The 20,467-nt window shown below is 36.2% G+C and overlaps 1 protein-coding gene across 1 annotated transcript in view; it reads right to left on the minus strand.

The window, feature by feature from the left end:
• Positions 1-689: 689 nt before the first annotated feature.
• The window catches only part of kcnj9 (potassium inwardly rectifying channel subfamily J member 9), a 21,260-nt gene continuing 1,482 nt past the window's right edge, over positions 690-20,467 (minus strand). Inside the window, exons 2-8 of the mRNA XM_067362730.1 lie at positions 14,899-15,302; positions 14,373-14,586; positions 12,879-13,080; positions 6,257-6,449; positions 5,900-6,097; positions 5,687-5,817; positions 690-3,766 (exon numbers count right to left, since the gene is read on the minus strand). Of these exons, the coding sequence (XP_067218831.1) occupies positions 3,491-3,766; positions 5,687-5,817; positions 5,900-6,097; positions 6,257-6,449; positions 12,879-13,080; positions 14,373-14,586; positions 14,899-15,184 (1,500 nt within the window). The 5' untranslated portion in view covers positions 15,185-15,302 and the 3' untranslated portion in view covers positions 690-3,490. The remainder of the gene's footprint in view (positions 3,767-5,686; positions 5,818-5,899; positions 6,098-6,256; positions 6,450-12,878; positions 13,081-14,372; positions 14,587-14,898; positions 15,303-20,467) is intronic.

The following is a 20,467-nucleotide window of genomic DNA, read 5'->3' on the forward strand; positions in this document are numbered from 1 at the left end:
TTAAAAATCAATTTCTTTTGTTAAGTTTCTGTGAGTGTAAAAAAACCCTGTTTGTTTGCAGATGTTTCTGTTAATAATTAATATCATTATTTTCATTCTTCCTTAAGAATAACAGAAAGAGATACTGTTTCTTTTTTTTCTTTTCTTTGTTGTGTACATTTTGATTGTACTGATTTGTTGTACACTCTTAAAAATGAAAGTTCCTTATTGGCACCGATGGTCCCATGAAGAACCTTTAACATCCATGAAACCTTTTAAATTGCACAAAATGTTCTTTTTATACTGGAAAAAAGGTTCTTTAGATTATAAAACATTCTTCACACTAGAAAAAAAAAAAGAAAAAGGGTTCTTTTAAGAACTGTTCACTGAAAGGTTCTTTGGAGAGCCAAAAATGGTTCTTTTTATAGCATCTCTGCAAAAAAAAACAAAAAAACAAAACAAAAAACCCTTTTGGAACCTTTATTTTTAAAGGGATAGTTCACCCTAAAATTTAAATTCTGTCATCATTTATTCACCCTCAAAATGTTCCAAACCGGTGTGTATTTAGGAATTTCATACAGGTTAAGAAAAACTTAAAGGTGAGTAAATTATTAAAAAATTTTCATTTTTGGGTGAACTATCCCCTTAAGTCATAATTTACTCACCCTAGTGTTGTTCTAATGCTATATGCTCTTCTTTCTTTTATGGACCAAAAAAGGAGAAAAAAAGCCCACTTGCGCTAGTCCATATAATGGCAGTGAATAGCGACCAGCATCAAGATTTTTAAAAAGATGCAAAAGTATCACAGAATGTACCCATGTGACATGTGCCAATTTTGTCAATCTTAATTTCTGACAACTTTTGTGCTTTTTCTGAGCAACACAGAGTGAAATGCGGCACTAATAGGGTCTTACGAATGCGCATGTCATGCATCCGTGCAGAGAAGACCAATGGCCAAGGTCAAGAATTTTGTTAAAGCTGCTGTCCGCGATTTTGGCCCTCTAGCGGTTAATAAACAGAACTGCACGCGTCTTGCGGAGGAACATTCTAGCCGGAGCTACTTTTCTCCGTGTATGTCTATGGCGAGTCACGCAGTTACTGTGATACTCTGCGGCGAGTCCTACCAGTCCGGTCTGAAATAGTCCGAATATAAACACTTATTATAAGTGTACCATAATGATTCAGGATAAGACAAAATCACGGTTTGAAAAATGGATTCATGTTGTATATTCTCATTATAGAATTTTTGTAAATTTTTAACACAAAACAAGTTGCGGACTGCAGCTTTAAATAATACTGTACTGTACTAACACTGTACTTGACTGGTTTTGGTCCTTCCTGTCCAACAGAAGATTCTCAGTACATATAGGGAAGCATTCTTCTTCTGTAGCGCATGCTATATGTGGTGTCCCTCAGGGTTCAACTTTGGCACCGTTACCCATTGGTTTAGGTGATTTGATGTGTCTTATCATTGCTATGCCGATGATAGTAGCTTAAATTAAACTTAAAACTTGAACTTGTATACCGCCAAAACACTTGGAATATACGACATGTGTCACATGGGATCATTCTGTGATACTTTTGAAAAAGCTTGATGCTGGACGCTATTCACTGCCATAATATGGATGAACACAAGCAGGATATAAAAGTCCATAAAAGAAAGAAGGGAATACAGCATCAGAACAACACCAGGGTGAGTAAATGATGACTTAATTTTCATTTCAGGGTGAACTATCCCTTTAAGAGTGTATGCATATAGAAAATATGGAGAATTGCTAACTTAAAAATCTTAACTTTTGAGTAACTTAACCAGACTTCCTTGGTCAACAAGCTTCACCAAAAAGACCACCTATAAACCAGTCTAAACCAGCATGAGAAGACATTTGAACCAGCTGATTGAAGACGCCCCTTGTTGCACTATATCTAATATAGTTAATATGTTAAAATGGCCTGTTGATGTGTTTGAAATATTCACCAAATAATTTCCTTTCCACTTTAAAAATTCTCTCTCAGTTTCTCTCACTTATCTCATCTGCAGCAGTAACTGAGCATAGAGTTATTTGTTGCTATGGACACATTTGAATAAAATAAATAACAAATACAAAGAATAGCAATGTGTATTCAGTCACATTTGGTGGCAACAGCTGATCAATCACAGGATGATGTTAATTTCTACATCGATTTAATTAGGATGGTGAAATGATGCAGTAGCCTAATAGCATCCAATATCTCCATTTAATCTATTTATCGTCTAGATCCACTCGCATAATGACACGAATAAAATCCGAATGACTTTCCCAGGCTAAACTCTTGTTGGCAGTCATGAGAGTGTGCTAAATTTACCACTGGCTGACTCTTAAAAAGCTAATGCTAAACTCTGCTGTGATGTTGCAAATTGGAATGCAGACTAACGTCTCCATAGTAACATGTTCACTTCTTTTGCAGGTACATGTGAATCTAACCAACGTGACTCTAAACAACTTGCACAGGCTTGCTTTAAATGATTGTTTTAAAAATAGTAGCAGCTCGTACCTCAGAACCACACTGGATGAACACTTATGAAAGAAAGGCAGTGGAAACGTTTAAGACTGTTAAATTTACCCAAATGATTGGTATTAATACAAATCAGAAATGTTAGCTCAGGTCCAAAACCTAGTGAGTTGCCTACCAAGACATCAATTAAAGTCACACTATGTAAGTTTTGCCGCTAGAGGTCGTTTTCTCGAAACAATAACAAAGGCGTAGCTCGCTGATGCCGTTAATGAGTGTGGAATCATGGGAGTTTTCATATTCACCTCCACAGCCAATGGAAAGCAATCCGACAGGACTTAGGCAGAAATCATATTCATGGTTGAGCTAATGTTCTAAAATTTCATTAACATTACCATGGTATGAAGCAGGGTGGGGCTGAGAGCCTGTGGCTTGTTTAGCTTTGTTGTTTATGCATATTTTATGATTAAAGTTATGATTAAAGTTACATTTAACGTTCAACTTCTTCCCTGATCTTGAATTGTGTTACAATTACACATTTAAGCGAAATATATAACATTGTTTTAGTGTTTTTTTGGATATTTTAATCCAAAAATCTTACATATTGTGCCTTTAAAATGTCTTGTTTTGGCCACATTTTATGACAACACTGCATGTATCCTTCACTTAGGATGTATTCATTTCACTTAGGATGATACCTTAGAATGTAGGTGCCTATGTAGACAGTAGACAGCGAGGCAGCTCACTAGAGCTGGAAACAGAGCTACAACGTGAATTCAAAGGCAATGTTGTCCTGAAACATCAAAAGTTAAGAATAAATCTGACTGAAAACACAGCAAGGAGACGCTAGGATTTCCCCCTTGGGGAAAGTATTCTATGCTAGGCATTAGCGACTATACATTTAAAAATCTAACTCGGAGTAGAAGGCTTGGATCGCTGGACAATCCAGTCTAAAGTTAAATTTACATGAACTGCGGACTTCTTCGAACATTTTCCGTACCTTTTACATTCTTGCATCCTTTTAAGCCTCAGACTCTGATTGGTCAGTGGCGACACTGCCGTTCTGCTCCCCTACAACGGATTGGTCCTGGGTATTTGTAACTCCGCCAACAGTAAATGTTGGCCCGTCTCTCTCCCTGATAGATTCTGAATCAGTGGACTTCACCGTCTGTTCAGTCACATTAGGATCCTCCCATTTCTCTTCATCAAGCCGACTGGAGATCGACCAATAGAGATGAGCATCCAAACGGGCGGCAGCCAATGCAAGCTCTCTCGCCGAACAGGAGGGCGTGTCCACCTTTGAAAGATAATAAATACAAACAACTTTAGTCAAGCCCTGTTCACACTGTACAATTTTGCCCACAATTTGGCCAAATTTTGTGAATCCTAAAAGATTCCTTGGATCCAAAATCTGAAGTCTTTGATCGCTAGTTTGACATGTTCATCAATTTATGACCACATGGCGATCAAATTTTACCTCAGACGAAATTCTGTCACAGTCCCGCAGTGTGGCTTCTCCTATGACAATCGTCAAATCAAAAACCAATAGGAGTGCAGAACCTGATGACGCAATTAGTGAGACAACAACAAACCACCACTTGCTTCAAATTTTTATTATAATTATTATTTTTTTTTTCAGTTTTCTTTGATCAAAATTTACAATAGAGATTGTTTTTGTTTGCAAGCCACCTTTTCAATCCCGCACGGATTGATGATGAAAAACCCCAGCCGAGTCTTCTTGCATGCATCTGTTTTTAACGTCTCGACTGCTGTACAGTGTGACATTAATGACAACTGAGACATGGCTTACAGCAGGGATCATGTTCGTTCAGTCTGACAAGCAACAGTCGTAAAGGACTATTATAAATCATACAGTGTGCACCCGGCTTTAATATACTTAAAACTAGAAATAGAAGGTCATTTAACTAGATCCTCATCCTGTGAATGACAGCTAAAACAGATAAATCCTACTAAATTTGATTGCATCTGTCCATTTACATACATTTAAGTATTTTGTATATTTACACACATATATTAACTAAATATCTATAATTATTCCAAAATATAAATATTAACTAATTATCACAATATTATTGCTTTTCTTTTTTGTAGCTTTTATACATGCTGTTTGGTTGAAGGATAGAAAATAAGAATGTGATTGCGTAAGTAGTTTGATTTTTTTCGCTTTAAACTGCAGCAACACCTAAAGCAACCTGAATCAGAATTGTAGTGGAAGAAATCTCTGATTCTGCTCTATAATAAAGTGCCGGTCAGCCTTCCACAGACAGATGATAATTATACAGCCTTTGAACTACACACATAATATTATGTTGGAAACTTTGTAAGGGATTTAGGTGAAAACTAAGATGAAACCTAAATATGGGGATTGCGTTTTTATGAATATATACAAATCAATAAATACATGCAATGAAATATTGATTTTTAGTTAGCCTAGGAATGTAGGTTAAAGGTGAATTATACATGTTTACACTCTTAAAAAATAGGGTTCTCTTTTGAATGGGAACTCGCACTGCGTCCGAAGACACATTGGGCAATGCCTTAATGTCTCATCGGACACAGTGTCTCGTTCCCCTTTTTATGTTACCATGGTTACATGCATAACCTGAGACGTTCCCTTTCGAATGGGAACTCGCACTGCGTACCAAGACACATTGGGCAATGCCTTAATGTCTCATCGGACACAGTGTCTCGTTCCCCTTCTCAGGGAACCATGGTTACATGCATAACCTGAGACGTTCCCTTTCGAATGGGAGCTTGCACTGCATACCAAGACACATTGGGCAATGCCTTAATGTCTCATCGGACACAGTGTCTCGTTCCCCTTCTCAGGGAACCATGGTTACATGCATAACCTGAGATGTTTTCAAAGGGCGTTTTCATAGTAATGTCAAAGAAGAACCATTCTGGGTTTCGCAAAGAATCTTTTAGTAATCAGTTTTTTTCTTAGTGCAAAGAAGATTTTATATTTGTACAGTTTTTCCTCAACTTTATTTTGTAAGAAACCTTTTTCCACTATACAGAAACTTTTGTGTATCAAAAAGGTTTCATGGATGGTGAAGGTTCTTCATGGAACCATAATGGTTTTTTTATGGTTCTTCATGGAACCATAAAACCAATAATTAAGTTTTATTTTTTCAGAGTGTATACAAAAATATTTTACCACAGACTGCAATTAACCAATCAGAAGTCCACATACCTCAAATGTGTGGTGAAATGCCCCGTAATCCACGTCGAAAAATCCATCGGCTAGCAACATCATGGGACTAAACCTGTGACCCCATAAGAGCTCTTCAGCCAGGTAGGAGCTCCGCGCCTGACAGGTCATACCTGTAGATCAGAATATATCCATTGATTTCTAAACACAAATCAATCCAACACATTTTGCATGATATATTTATTTTGTATGCACCTGTAGCTTCCACCATCCCCTCCAAGATGACAACAATCTCAAAGTCCTCTTTCTCCAGCTGAGCATGTGACATGTCCCAGAACGGAGAGCGAACATCGATCTCATGAGAGATCACCAGCGGAGACACCAGGAAGAGACGATCATCTCCCGTCTCAAAACCCACACTGATATCCGTCTGATCCAGTGGAATGAACTCGCCTAAAGAGAAAGAGAAAGAAATAACGGTTCAAAAAACAATTCTAACACACTCATTGTACAACATAACCACCAGGTGGCAGCACTTCATCACTAACTAGGTCTATGTGAGGATGCTGATGTTGCAGATGAGGCCTGTGAGGGTGTTGAATGCTGTCTTACCCTCTTGTGTCTGTTTGGATTTGATAAGTTTGGCTCTCATGTTGGCGCCCACAATGTGGGAGGATCTCAAGTCCCCAACACGGAACATCAAACAGAGCTTGTCATCCCGCAGTGAGATGACAGCATTACGAGAGAACACCAACGTCTCGGCACGCTTATTCGGCTGAGAGATCTTCACAAACATACAGCCAACCTAGTGAGAGAGCAAGATAAAGATACTTTGTGGTTTTTACATTTTGGAAGATGTGAGTGGTGCTCAGTGTTATTTTTGTGTTATTTATATATTATTATATCATGGTCTGTCTGAATATTCGATTCTGATTGGCTGGAAGGTGTGCAAACCGTTTAATGCACAGGTAGTTCCAAGTCAGTTTAATCACTGTTCTAGGCTGCGTTTAATGTAACATTTCCTTAAGCATTCAGTATGTACTATATCAAGGCCCTTGGAGTGGGGTGGGGTGGGGGTGAGGGAATACAGGGTGGCAACAAATATAAAAATAGGGTGGCAGGGGCACAAAGTTATACAATATTGTACTTGTTATTATTAATTAGTATTATACTATTGTGATTATTAATTATTATTATGTTTCCAGGTCAAACTGACCCTAACTGGTTTTAATAAAATTTACCAAAACTCACACTATGAAAAATAGTCGTCACCTTTATTTATATTGCGCTTTTTACAATGTAGATTGTGTCAAAGCAGCTTTACAGTGATAACTGGTGCATTATTTTGGCTGCACAGCAGCTCTTAAAGAATAGTGTCAGATCAAAGCACTGTTGAATATCAAATGTCAAGTCAAATGTCAAGTGTCCCCAACTAAGCAAGCCAGAGGCGACAGCGGCAAGGAACCCAAACTCCAACAGGTGACATCAGGTGGCAAACAAGTGGCAAATAGGTGTTAAAATGGAGAAAAAAACCTTGGGAGAAACCAGGCTTAGTCGGGGGGCCAGTTATCCTCTGGTGAACAGTGCTTTGTTACAAATCAGGTTACTATCTTAAGTCAGATAGGATTGCAACATTCAAAGTATTTATTTCAGTTCCATCCAAAAAAAATAGTGAATAGCAACCACTGCAAATAGCAAAATGATCAAAACACTATTATGACAAAATAACATAAAAAAATACAAAAACATTACAAAAATATAACAAATATGAAAACATGACAAATACATTTTTTAACCTTTTCTAATTGTATTTAATATTTTCATTTTTAACAAACTGTGAACATACTGTATATAGCCATTACAACCAGTAATTAAAACTTTTAAAATGTCTTTTAATGTTTGTGCTTTTTTCACCATCCCTGATTAGGCTTAATAATTTACATTTTAGACTCATTTGGAGCACAAATGTCCTTTATGCAAATGGAATAGCTGCAAGTGTAATTCTTTAGATGAATATTATTTTTATTTGTTCAAATCTCTGTGTACTTTGACCCACGTGATAGATGAGAATTCTGTGTTGTGACGACAGCACTAACGTTAGCGGGAAAGTTTAAAATTGTGTGCAAAACAATCCTGCACCCTGTTCAGGCCCCGTTAGTACATACAAATCATATTACTTTAATTTAACATTTGTAGTTAGTAGTACCTTAATAATTCGATAACTTTGTCTATTTTGATATTTGATGAAAACTTGATTGATGATAACTTTTTGATGCAGTCACATGTCGTTGAAAAATGTTTTTGCCTATTAAAGCAGCCCCCTCTGTTGGTGAAAATAATTACTACATGGTTGCTCTTGTACTCCGCAGTAAGCAGGCTATATTGATCGGGCTTTTTATACTGTATGTTTGCAGGTTGTTTTGATCGAACGTGCTGTAAAACGGGGACATTTCCAGGGACAGTTCCAGTCGGGGACAGACCATCAAAAACCGGGACTGTCCCCGGAAAACAGGAACGTCTGACCACCCTACATTATATATAACAGTAAATTTGAGCTAATTTAAACAAAGAAGCTTCAGTGCGTCAACGTCTTTGTGGAGGTTAACAGGTTAAATTTCAACACATTCGTCCAGTAGTGGACACTTGAGACGGAGGGAAAATAGCCAGGGAAGAGCATAAAAAAACTTAACCCATTTAATTTGAATGTGTCAGGTTAAGGAAGGAGAACGAAGGTGTGAAATAAAGAAAAGGACATGTGAGGAGAAAAGATAAAGAGCAGAAGCCTCTTTAGAAGAGAATAAGAAGATTTTTGCTGATATTTTGACCAAGAGCAGGCAGAGGAAGGACCATGGAAATGCCATTTTAATGGCAACGTAATGAGAGAATTTCCATTTCTTGGCCCAGGTCCGGATGATACAATGGTTCATTGCACCATTTGCAATTCCTTATTTTCATTAATTTACCAGTGGAGGGAGAACGGCAGTGGTAGAGCATCAGCGGACAAAAAAACATAGAGTCTCTCTGACTGCCTGTGCTGTTGTGCTCTCAGTAACCACATTCTTTAAGAAGGTAGAGCCCTCTCAACAAGAATATGAGGGTGTTTGTGCATACCACACTATGCATCACAATCACAGTTATAGATCAATGGACTGCACAGCATTGCTGACACAGAAGCTCTATGAGCCAAAGTTTACATGTGCTAGGACAAAATGTGAAGTTATTGTGAGTAACGTGTTTGCACCCTTGGCAACTTCTCTAATAACACAAGATTTAGAACCATTAGTGATAAACACCTGCTGTTAACAAGCAGAATCACTGAAGGAAAAAGACACAAGAACTAGAACTGACTAATGTTAAATGTAAAAAGATCTCAAGCTTCAATTTTTGACCTCTGTTTTACTCTTAAAATCTTATAGTGACCGTAATTTGTTAATATGCATCAGGAGTTATGAATATGAAAAAATGGAATCGATATCTTTTCTTTGAAATATGAGCATCAGCCACATTCGTTGAGAAAAAAAACTCCTGTATGGTCGTCATGAAAACACTTGACAAAACAACATCCCCCAGGGCTTTTAGCTCAAAAGCATGCACATTTGGAGAAATATTGATGGATTCTCATATGTTTATGTCAAATTTCTATACAGTTAATAATATTTATTCAATTTTCACCCAAAACGCACTGTTGTCATCATTATGAGAACTGGATACTCTGATGAACTGTTTTCAATTCATACTGGCAGCCTGAGGGCACTCTGTGCACATTTTGTCCACAAATGGCACTAAGAACAGGGATACCATGTGACATTCCAGAAACTAACAGAGGCTTCCAGAGATCGCTATAACATGCAGATTGACACTTTTGAAAATAATAAATACACGATTGCGACGATATATGGTTTATCTGTGTTCTTCATGCCATGTTGGGTATTTTCATAATAAAGGATTATATTTATAATGTAATGCTAATCAAGATAGCTTTTCTCATTGTGCAGAATACCATAAAAGAATATATTTTCTGTCACATTTTTGGTGCAAAGGCCCATCACAGAAGTTTATTTAAAGCACCCGACTTGTAAGTTTGGAGCAAAAACATGGTTTTAATCTCATAAATGGTCGTGTTTTGTTGGTGTGCTAGGCTAACATGCTAGCAAGCGCATAGAGATGCACCTGTTCTGAGCAAATGTAATGCAAATAAATCATTTTGAATTGTAAAGCTCACTGAATTTTTTTTCTTTTTTCAAAAAGGGCATTTGATACAGTTTCAAAGAAGGTGAAGTGAGATGTTTGATGAAAGAAATGAGGGATTAAATCTGTGTGAATGGAACATTTTTAGTAATTATAATACAGACAAAAGAAAAGAATAATTAGAGCGATAACCAGGCTGGAGAGGTGAGAATGTGGGCAGGGAAGATTGAAACTGAATGGGGCAGTTAGCACCATAAAAAATTGAGACAATACACTGAATGGATGCTTGAAGATAGCAATAAACATCATTTGAAAGCAGGTGATGGCGATTTAGCGGTAATCAGGGAACCGGCTTTACTGACGAAATGCACGTGACAATCGCATGCGATATATCCCCCAGCCCTAATAACAATACTTTAACAGTCAGCTTAAGGTAGCTATGCGGTTAAATGTCAAAATAAGTTGTGTGGGTGATGGTAACCTGCAGTGACGTCACAATCGTGGTACATGAAGCTTCGAAGCTTTACGAATCTTTTGTTTCGAATCAGTGGTTCGGAGCGTGTATCAAATGATCTCAAACTGCCAAAGTCACATGATTTCAGTAAACGAGGCTTCGTTACGTCATAAGTGTTTCGAAATTTCAATGGTTCACATGACCTTGGCAGTGCTCCGAACCACTGATTTGAAACAAAAGATTCGTAAAGCTTCGAAGCTTCATGAAGCAGTGTTTTGAAATCGCCCATCACTAAATATTGCTGGATAAAGTCGTTATTTTGTTTATTTGTATTCTCGTCGCTTCATAACATTAAGGTTGAACCACTGAGCCATCGGATTGTATCAAAAACATCTTAATTTGTGTTCCGAAGATGAACGAAGGTCTTACGGGAGTGGAACTACATGAGGGTGACTAATTTAAGACAGAATTTTAATTTTTTGGTGAACTAACCCTTTAATGCACAGCTAGCTGTGGATTATCCCTTACTTAGCATTTATTTAAAAGAAAAAAAAATTCAATGTAGCTTTTTATTTAAGTTTTACTAATTTTAGTACTTAATTTCAACTTAATAGATTCAACTTAATTTATTTCAGTTACATGCCATGCAACATTTCTAATTTTCATTTGGTGTCATTTTTCAATCTAATATTTATATTTTAATTAAACAATTTTTAATCATTTTAGTTTTAGTCTGTGCAAAAGAAGTGCGGATTTGTAAACAACTCTGTGTACATTGTGTTCACGCGCTCAACATATATGTCTGTGATTGGCTACAATGATCAACGCACGGGAGCGTTTGAAAGCACACAGAAGTATTTAAATTTGAAAGCGTTTTGAAAGCGTGAGCGTTTGAAAGCAGGCCTCTATCATTGGAACGGTCCGCTGATAGACACCTTTTTTCAAACACTCCCATGTGTATCTGTGTAAGCGCTCAGTGAAGAGCATCACTGATGTCTATTTACAACATGTTTTTGAAGCGCTGATCATTGTAGCCAATCTCAAACATATCTGATGAGCGTGTGTACACAATAGCCAATCAGAGGTGTTTACGAATCACCTCAACAGAGCTCAAAGCATCACATTTTTTAAATTTCAGTAACAACTTGGTACTAAAGTTGGTACTTTTGACAACACTAGTTACTAGGGTATTGCTACAATGTATGCTATGATATGCTTAATGGACAAAGTCAAAAGTTACTAAATCTTTGGGATTTTGAGGTATCATTCATATCTGTAGCACTATAAAGGGAGGGGGATGAATATATATATATGAATTTTTTTTTTTTTTTTTTTCAAATCTTGTAGTAATGCTCATCCTTGCAAAATACCTCACTAATTAAAAAGAAAGTGAGACATGAGAACAAAGTTTATTTTGTTAATCTGTTCAGACTTGCAGATAGAGGACGTGGCATTTAGAGTGTGTTTTGTTTAAGTGTGTGTGTGTGTGTGTGTGTGTGTGTGTGTGTGTGTGTGTGTGTGTGTGTGTGTGTGTGTGTGTGTGTGTAAGTGAAACAGCCCCCGGGGGCAACATTTAAACCAGGACATTACAGATATAAATGATCATCACAACTGCAAAAATACATGAAAATAGGCCAGAAAAGAGATTGAGAAGGGGGTTGAAATTAGCAAAAGAGACAGAATTAGAAAAGGAGAAAAGACAGACACAGAAACAGAGGGAGAGGGTACACACATCTGTGGTCCAAAACGCATGACTCATTTGCTCTTGGTTATGGATGATATAACTCAGTAGAGCACAGATCAACAAACGAAAGCCACGTGCAGTGAAAACACTCTCTTCCCAGACCACATCAAGCATATATATATATATATATATATATATATATATATATATATATATATATATATTTTTATATATATATAAATACAGTATTTTATATATACAGTATTGTATATACTGTAGTATCGTTGTATATATATATATAATTTTTTATTTTTTATTTTTATTTTTTTTAATGACCCTACAAGTTCGATTAAACCATCAAATATGAGGATATTTTAGTTTTTAAAAATGCTAAATTTGATGAAAGAACAAAACACTAAATTTGATTAAGGTAAAAAAGAATGCATAGAAAAACAAAAAGCTCAGAGGAAAATGCATACACTGACTACAACATAATCAGTTATTAATATTTTGTTGGTTCTCATGTGTTTATAATTTCTTTGTATGACAGCCTGGCCAACAATTATGTTCGCACAATTTGGCATGTTTCATTGCGTTATCACAAATAAAACAATTGACTCCAAGCACAACTACGCAATATGCATACAAAATTTTTAACACATTTTTAATAATAATTGAATAAAGGGTAAAGATGACAATTTTTTCCATATAAATGACAACTGAATTATATATATTAATATTTTGTTCAGAATTTCCTTATAATGGTTTAGCCTGATTTTGTATAAAAATTGAGAAAATATTGATTCTACACCAACAACAACATTTTTGTGACTAACGTTTTGAAAAAATAATTGGATACAAAAGTGTATCATATCTGTGGTATGTGCATGTCTGTTGTGTGCTCTTACCATGAATGCATTGACCATAGATCCCAGGATGGCTTGTAGCAAGAGTAACATGGTGCCCACTGGACACTGGTCAGTGATGACACGGTAACCGTAGCCAATGGTCGTCTCCGTTTCAATAGAGAAAAGGAACGCAGAGATGAATCCATTAACATTATTCACACATGGTGTCCATGCCGCATCCTCCAAATGATCCAGATCACCCCTGCCATTAGAAAGAGAGAGTGAGAGAGATGAAGGAGATGTTTTCTTTGTGAAAATGTGTCCTTGGCTTTTTTTAAATCACTGAGTCTCTTTTAGTAAATTGGCTCTTGCATCTTACAGCGCACGGAGAAGCGCTTGTTCTCAAGTGTCCACCCACACACATTACTTGTGCTCATATCTAGTGTGGACGAACGCGACAGTGTGTGGACAACACAAATGCGCAGGATCTGTGAACAGTAAACGGAATGTTGATATACAAACACTTGATTGAGAAGCATTATTCAGGGAAGAATTCATTTATTTTTTGCCAATATAAAAAATTATATTCATTTTGATAAGACTTTACAATAAGGTTCATTTGTTAACATTAGTTAATGTATTAACTAACATGAAGTAACCATGAGCAATATATTTGTTAATCTGTATTTGTTAATCTTTGTTAACGTTAATTAATAAATTGTTCATGTTAGTTCACAGTGCATTAATTAATGTTAACAAGATTTTAATAATGTATTAGTAAATGCTGAACATTAACAAAGATTAATACATTTTGTTATGTGCTTTTGTTATTTTTATTAGTTTTTTAATATTTCTAAATGAATTTAAGTGTTTATTTTAGTAATTTTAGTACTTCAACTACAAATTTTTTATTTCAGTTCTCAAGTTTTTTAAGTTTAAGTTTTTAATCTAATATTTATATAATACTTTATTTTATTTAAGCTTTATTTCAATTAAAGAAAATGCTACAACACTGACCTGATATGATTGGCCAATATAATAAATCTACATTATGTTGCCTGTTGTTTTCAACTCATAATTTTACATGCTTCAAAAAATTATAATGTACACAAATGTTATATATTATAATGTACACAAGTTTCATAACTGTTTAGATTATTATTATTATTATTATTATTAACATCAGCTTTTTCAGATGCTGAAATAATAATTATAATAATGAAAAATAAATAAAATATATATATTTAATAATAAATGTATATATATATATATATATATATAGAGAGAGAGAGAGAGAGAGAGAGAGAGACTTATTATTAAATATATATATATATATATATATATATATATATATATATATATATATATATATATAAAAAATCTTATATTTTTTTAATAATAATAAAAAAAAAACAGTAATATTGGCCGATACTAATTGTCACTAATATAGTCTGCATCTTATATTTACTAAAAATGCTTCATATTTTGCATAAAAGTGTCTTAGGATTTGCAAGTTTAAAAGTATATAATATATGCATTGTGTGTTATTCATACCTGCAGTATGCAATGAGGTACCATATTGCTCCAAAGAAGAGCCAGGTCACTGCATACGCCATGACAAAGACAAACAGAGAGCAGCGCCAGTTCAGATCCACCAGGGTTGTGAAGATATCCGTCAGGTAACGGTACGTCTCACGCATATTACCGTGCTGCACATTACAACGGCCGTTTTTCTCCACATAGCGCTGCCTCTTACGCCTGTTGCGTGCTGGAGAGAGACAGTGAGAAAGAGAGAAAAATTGGAGCAAGTGACAGCGAGTAAAAAAAAAAGACACAAAAAAATAGGCAAACACAGTCACTGAGCAGCTTACCGCAATCCATATTTAAAAAGAGATCCAATGTAAAACTGAGTGACGCACATCCAAAAAGTTAAAAAAAAGGGCTAAATGAACAAGTGGAAGAACACTGACATGCTGTTCCTGTAGAGTAGGTCAGTCTGTTTCAGCATGCATGTATGAAGAACAAAATCTTTGACAACCACCAAATGCACTCTTACAGCATCTAAATGATTGAGTCTTACCCCATCCAAACTTGCTCCATTCTTGCCCGCCCCCCTGAACTTTCTTCATGGGTTGATTGGCCTGCGCCTCCCTTGCAGCCATCTTGGCCTGGAAGGACATTTTGTTATTGGATGGTGGCTCTGTGGGCGGGGCCGTCTCTGTGGTTACCAGCTCCTCAGATGCGTTCTGTACATCAACGGGCGGAGCATCCTTTGGGGCCTCCTCCACAGGCTCCTCCCCTTTCTCTGGAACTGGGAGGGACAGGGATTCGGGGCACGAGGAGAAGGCGGTGTTGTCCAGTGCCATTGTGTGTGTGTTAAGTAATAAGTCAATATGTGTGTATGTGTGTGTGTGTGTGTGGTAACAATGTTTCTCAGTTCTTTATAGTCAGTTGCAGAGTTTCATTTGTGCCTTTGTCTTATTTCTGCAAAAAAGAAAGAGAGAGACAGATACTGATAAAAACCAAAAAAAGATCCAATTGAGTTTTACCAATGGGCTGAAAGTTTTATAACATTCTCTCAAGACATTCTCTGGATTTCAAAGTAATTTGCTCCCACCAAGAGGGTAACAGCTTTATTTTACTGCTGATTGTTGCTTAATGTTCATTTGAACCGAGCCTTTCATTCACTGCCCCCGTTATGCATTAAGCATCCAATTAACTGCCTGAAATTAACTTAAATAGATTACATTGATGACTTCATGCAATTTAACCTATTAAAAAACATTTTCCACATCAAACATGCTGTTGAAGGGCGTTTTAATACACAGTCAAACATCCGATTTGTTATCAGAAGGGTTCTGAGCAAAACACAGAAACCCAAAAAGCAGACTTAAATATGTATGTCTAACTTGGCTTAAATTAACCTCCAGGTTCAACAGCTATAAAGCAGCTAAACAAATTTTCATGAGCAAGCGATCATAAAGGAAGCAAGAAGATTTAGGCTCGCTTTGCTTTGCATTTAATCCACAATGAAACATAAGCTCTAATGCCCACACAAAAACAAATCCACCCAGAAATGCAGCCGAGTACAAATAATGGACTGTTTGAGGATCGAAAACAGTTAAAGGATTAGTTCACTTCAGAATTAAAATTTACTAATAATTCATGCCATCCAAGCTGTTCATGTCTTTCTTTCTTCAGTCGGAAAGAAATGAAGGTTTTTAAGGAAAACATTCCAGGATTTTTCTCCACATAGTGGACTTTAGCGCCTACTAACGGGTTGAAGGTCCAAATTGCAGTTTCAATGAAGCTTCAAAGGATTCTACACGATCCCAGCCGAGGAATAAGGGTCTTGTCTAGCGAAACGCTTGGACATTTTCTAAAAAAAATTAAAATCTATATATCTTAAATGCTCATCTTGCACTGCTCTGTGATGTGCCACGCATTACGTAATCACGTTGATAAGGTCACGCATGACGTAGGTGGAAGTACTGCGGTAAGGCGAAAAACTCCATCTCATTTTCCACTCCAACTTCAAAATCGCCCAACATCATTGTCTTACCTTTTTTTTCGTAAAAGCCATTTGACTCAGTCTTTGCATGTTTGCTTTTTCAACACTAGCAAAGTACTTCTGCCTATGTCATGCGTGACCTTTCCAACATGATTACGTAATGCATGGCACAGTGCAAGACGAGCATTCCTGGTTAAAAAGTATATAGGTTTTTTTTTTTTTTTTTTCTAGAAAAGACCTTTATTCCTTGTCTTTGATCATGTAGAGTCCTTTGAAGCTGCATTGAAACTGCAATTTGGCCTTCAACCCGTTGGTAACTGTTGAAGTCCACTATATGGAGAAAAATCCTGGAATGTTTTCCTCAAAAACCTTCATTTCTTTTCGACTGAATAAAGAAAGACATAAACATCTTGAATGACACGATGGGGGTGAGTAAATTATCAGGAAATTTAATTCTGAAGTGGACTAATCCTTTAAAGGGTTAGTTCAACCAAAAATGAAAATAATGTCATTTATTACTCACCCTCATGTCGTTCTACACCCGTAAGACCTTCGTTCATCTTCGGAACACAAATTAAATCCCCTTGCACATGCTTCCGCTTTCCACATTCTTCAAAAAGCTTATGCCGTATGTCCTACGCCTTCCCTATTCTACTTAAGGAAAAAAAACGAAACTGGCGCCGCGTTCGTTCCATAAATTGAATAGGGCAGGCATAGGACATACAGCATAAGCGTTTTGAAGAATACGGAAAGCGGAAGCACGTACAAGGCGTTCATTTGTGTTTATAAAGCATATACAGTTGTATTTTTTCGAAAATGACCAATCGTTTCACTCAGATAAGACCCTTATTCCTGATCTGGTATCGTTTAAAGCCCTTTGAAGCTGCACTGAAACTCATTTTGACTTTCAACCATCTGGAGGCCAATAAGTTCACTTTAAGGAGAATAATCCTGGAATGTTTTGAAGAATACGGAAAGCGGAAGCACGTGCAAGGCAGTGTTAATTTTGACAGCAAATTTTGATTTAGTTTTAGTCATAGTCTTTTGACTAAAATGCCATTTAGTTTTAGTCATATTTTAGTCATCGGAAATTGTTTTAGTTTTAGTCTAGTTTTAGTCAACTAAATATCATAAGATTTTAGTCGACTAAATCTACAGTAGATTTAGTTGACTAAAATCTAATTTAGTTAAATTGTAATGCATAAAGCATTTCTCTAACAATACACAGATCCTATACACTGATATAGGCACATCTGATATTCCCCAAACTGTTTATGTTCACCCAACTGTACTTTGCTCGCCAAAGCAGACGGTTTTTGACTGTTCAAGTGCAAAAAGACACGAAAGAGCAAAATTCAGCATATTTCAGGCATTGACACACTTATCATTGAGGTACTATAGTGATAGTGATAGTGATTTTTAGTTTTAGATTTTAGATTTTTAATTTTTTTGTGTTTATGTCTTTCAGTTTTCGCTTTTAAAATACACCGTGACTTTTATTCTGAAATGTCTGCAGCCTTCGTTGTAGCCTATTGTAGTAGCAGGCTACTAATGAGGAAGATAATGATATCTTCCCAAATCGTCCCTCTCTTTCATTTGTCTCGTTTTTATTTGTTGACGAATATTAGAGTAGATTTAAGTCATAGTTTTAGTCATTCAAAATACATTTTTATTTAGTCATCGTCTCGTTTTCGTCCGTGAAAAAATGTCCACCAATTAACACTGGTGCAAGGCGATAATTTATGTTTATAAAGCATATGCATTTGTATTTTTTTAGAAAATGGCCGATCGTTTCACTAGATAAGACCCTTATTCCTCATCTGGTATCGTTTAAAGCCCTTTGAAGCTGCACTGAAACTGTAATTTTGACATTCAACCGTTTGGAGTCCATTGAAGTCCACTATAAGGAGAATAATGCTGGAATGTTTTCATCAAAAAACTCAATTTCTTTTCGACTGATGAAAGAAAGACATGAACATATTTTGGATGAAATGGGGGTGAGTAAATTATCAGGAAAATGTTATTTGAAAGTGAATTAATCCATTAATATATTTTGATTAAATCCGATGGCTCAGTGAGGCCTGCATTCACAGCAGTGGTACTTCCTCTCTCAAGATCCATAAACGTACTCAAAACATATTTAAAACAGTTCATGTGAGTTCAGTGGTTCTACTTTAATATTATAAAACGACGAGAATACTTTTTTGTACTGTACGCCCCCCCCCCCCAAAAAAAAACAAAATAGCAACTTTTCAGCAATATAGTGATGGGCCGATTTCAAAACACTGCATCGGAGCTTTACGAATCGAATCAGTGAATCGGAGCACCAAAGTCACGTAATTTCAGCAGTTTAGCTGTTTAATAGGAGATCCGAATCACTGATTCAATTTGTAAAGCTCCGAAGCAGTGTTTTGAAATCGGCCCATCACTATATAGTTGAAAAGTTGTTTTTTTTTGGTGCACAAAAAGTATTCTTGTCGCTTTATAACATTTAAGTAGAACCACTGAACTTACATGAACTGTTTTAAATATGTTTTGAGTACCTTTATGGATCATGAGAGAGGAAGTACCATTGCTGTGAATGCAGGCATTGGATTTCATCAAAATATCTTAATTTGTGTTCTGAAGATGAACAAAGGTCTTACGGGTGTAGAACGACATGAGGGCGAGTAATAAATGACATTATTTTCATTTTTGGGTGAACTAACCCTTTGAGATCTATGTCAAAGATGCTGTTGATTAGCACAGACAATACATTTTTTTTATTTGTTTTCATTATGATCACAGTAATGCATTTACAATGGAAGTCGATGGAGCAAGAGTTGATAAATGTGCAGTCTGTGATTTTTTTGTGAAAATAAATATTCATTTTTTTTCCATAAAATGTGTGCTATAAAGCTGTCTAAATAGTCCCTTTAGCAGTGGGATTCCTAATCAAGGTGGATTCTGGTGGTAAACAGTCCACTTCTGGTATTTTTGTGCATATAATGCAGAATTCGCTGCCTTAAAATGGTCAAGACAGGAGAAAATTAGATGTCACATTGAAAAGACAATGCAGGTAAGTGATCTTACTTATCTTGTGTTAACATGTATTATAAATTCAAAACTTTATATATTTTGGATTATTGCAGAAAATAAGCTCTGTGACCAATAAAAGTCTAAGATTCTTACAAATTTTGTTCATCTTGATAATCTTCACAAATTATCAACTTTTATGAATTTTGAAGCATAAATATAATTCCCATAAGTAAAATGCTAAATGATTATAATTCAACTTCACCAAGGTTGATTGACAAAGTTCTCTGACTGAAAAAACAAATCAATTTTGGTCTGAAACTCAAGAGTTAGAATAGTTTGCAAGTGTGCGATTATAAACACAACAAGGCTATAATGTGTGTAGACAAGTTCACCTATTTGGTGCGATGACATTTAATGTCCCTGACAGCCTCTGCAGTCATTACTGACGTATTAATTTTATGTCGTAGAAGAAAACGTGACATCATCTTAAGCTTCCATAATCCATATTTCAGGCATTTAACCAAAAACCCATTCAAAAATCACAACGACTTCAGGACGATGGAACCAGAAGTGCTAAAATGCTAACTCGTTTCTGCGTTTTGGCCTACAAAAGTACGTCATCCCTGCTGCACTCTATTTAAGAGTGACATGACCTAAGCTGAAAACCGCATTTCTGCTGTCACTGCACATATATCCAACATCCTGCATTTAGAAACACATATCACATCACTATTGATTCATCTACAAAGGCATATTTCACTGCAGCATCATCCTTACAGTAGCGGTAACATCTGTCTTACTGAGTCTGATCCTGTTTGCTGTGTTTACACAGGGTGTGAAGTCCAGTGAGGCGCTATATTTAGCTCTGATAGTCTGGCAGTAGTAATCGCGCCTACCCGAGGACTGATCATGATCTGTCTTCTTCTTCTGGGCCACATTTAGACTCATGAATCTTTCATGGATTGATGGATCTGTATGGAGATGTGCTCATGTGTTCAAAACACAAAACTCTAGTAACATTACAGAGCCGGATTATTGTCAAAAGAGATCTCAGATTGCAATGTTTCAGGATTTCCAGGGCTCAGCTAGGGCACGAAAACACACACACACACACACACAC

Source organism: Chanodichthys erythropterus, chromosome 16, assembly GCF_024489055.1.
Source record: "Chanodichthys erythropterus isolate Z2021 chromosome 16, ASM2448905v1, whole genome shotgun sequence".
NCBI classification, from domain to species: Eukaryota; Metazoa; Chordata; class Actinopteri; order Cypriniformes; family Xenocyprididae; genus Chanodichthys; species Chanodichthys erythropterus.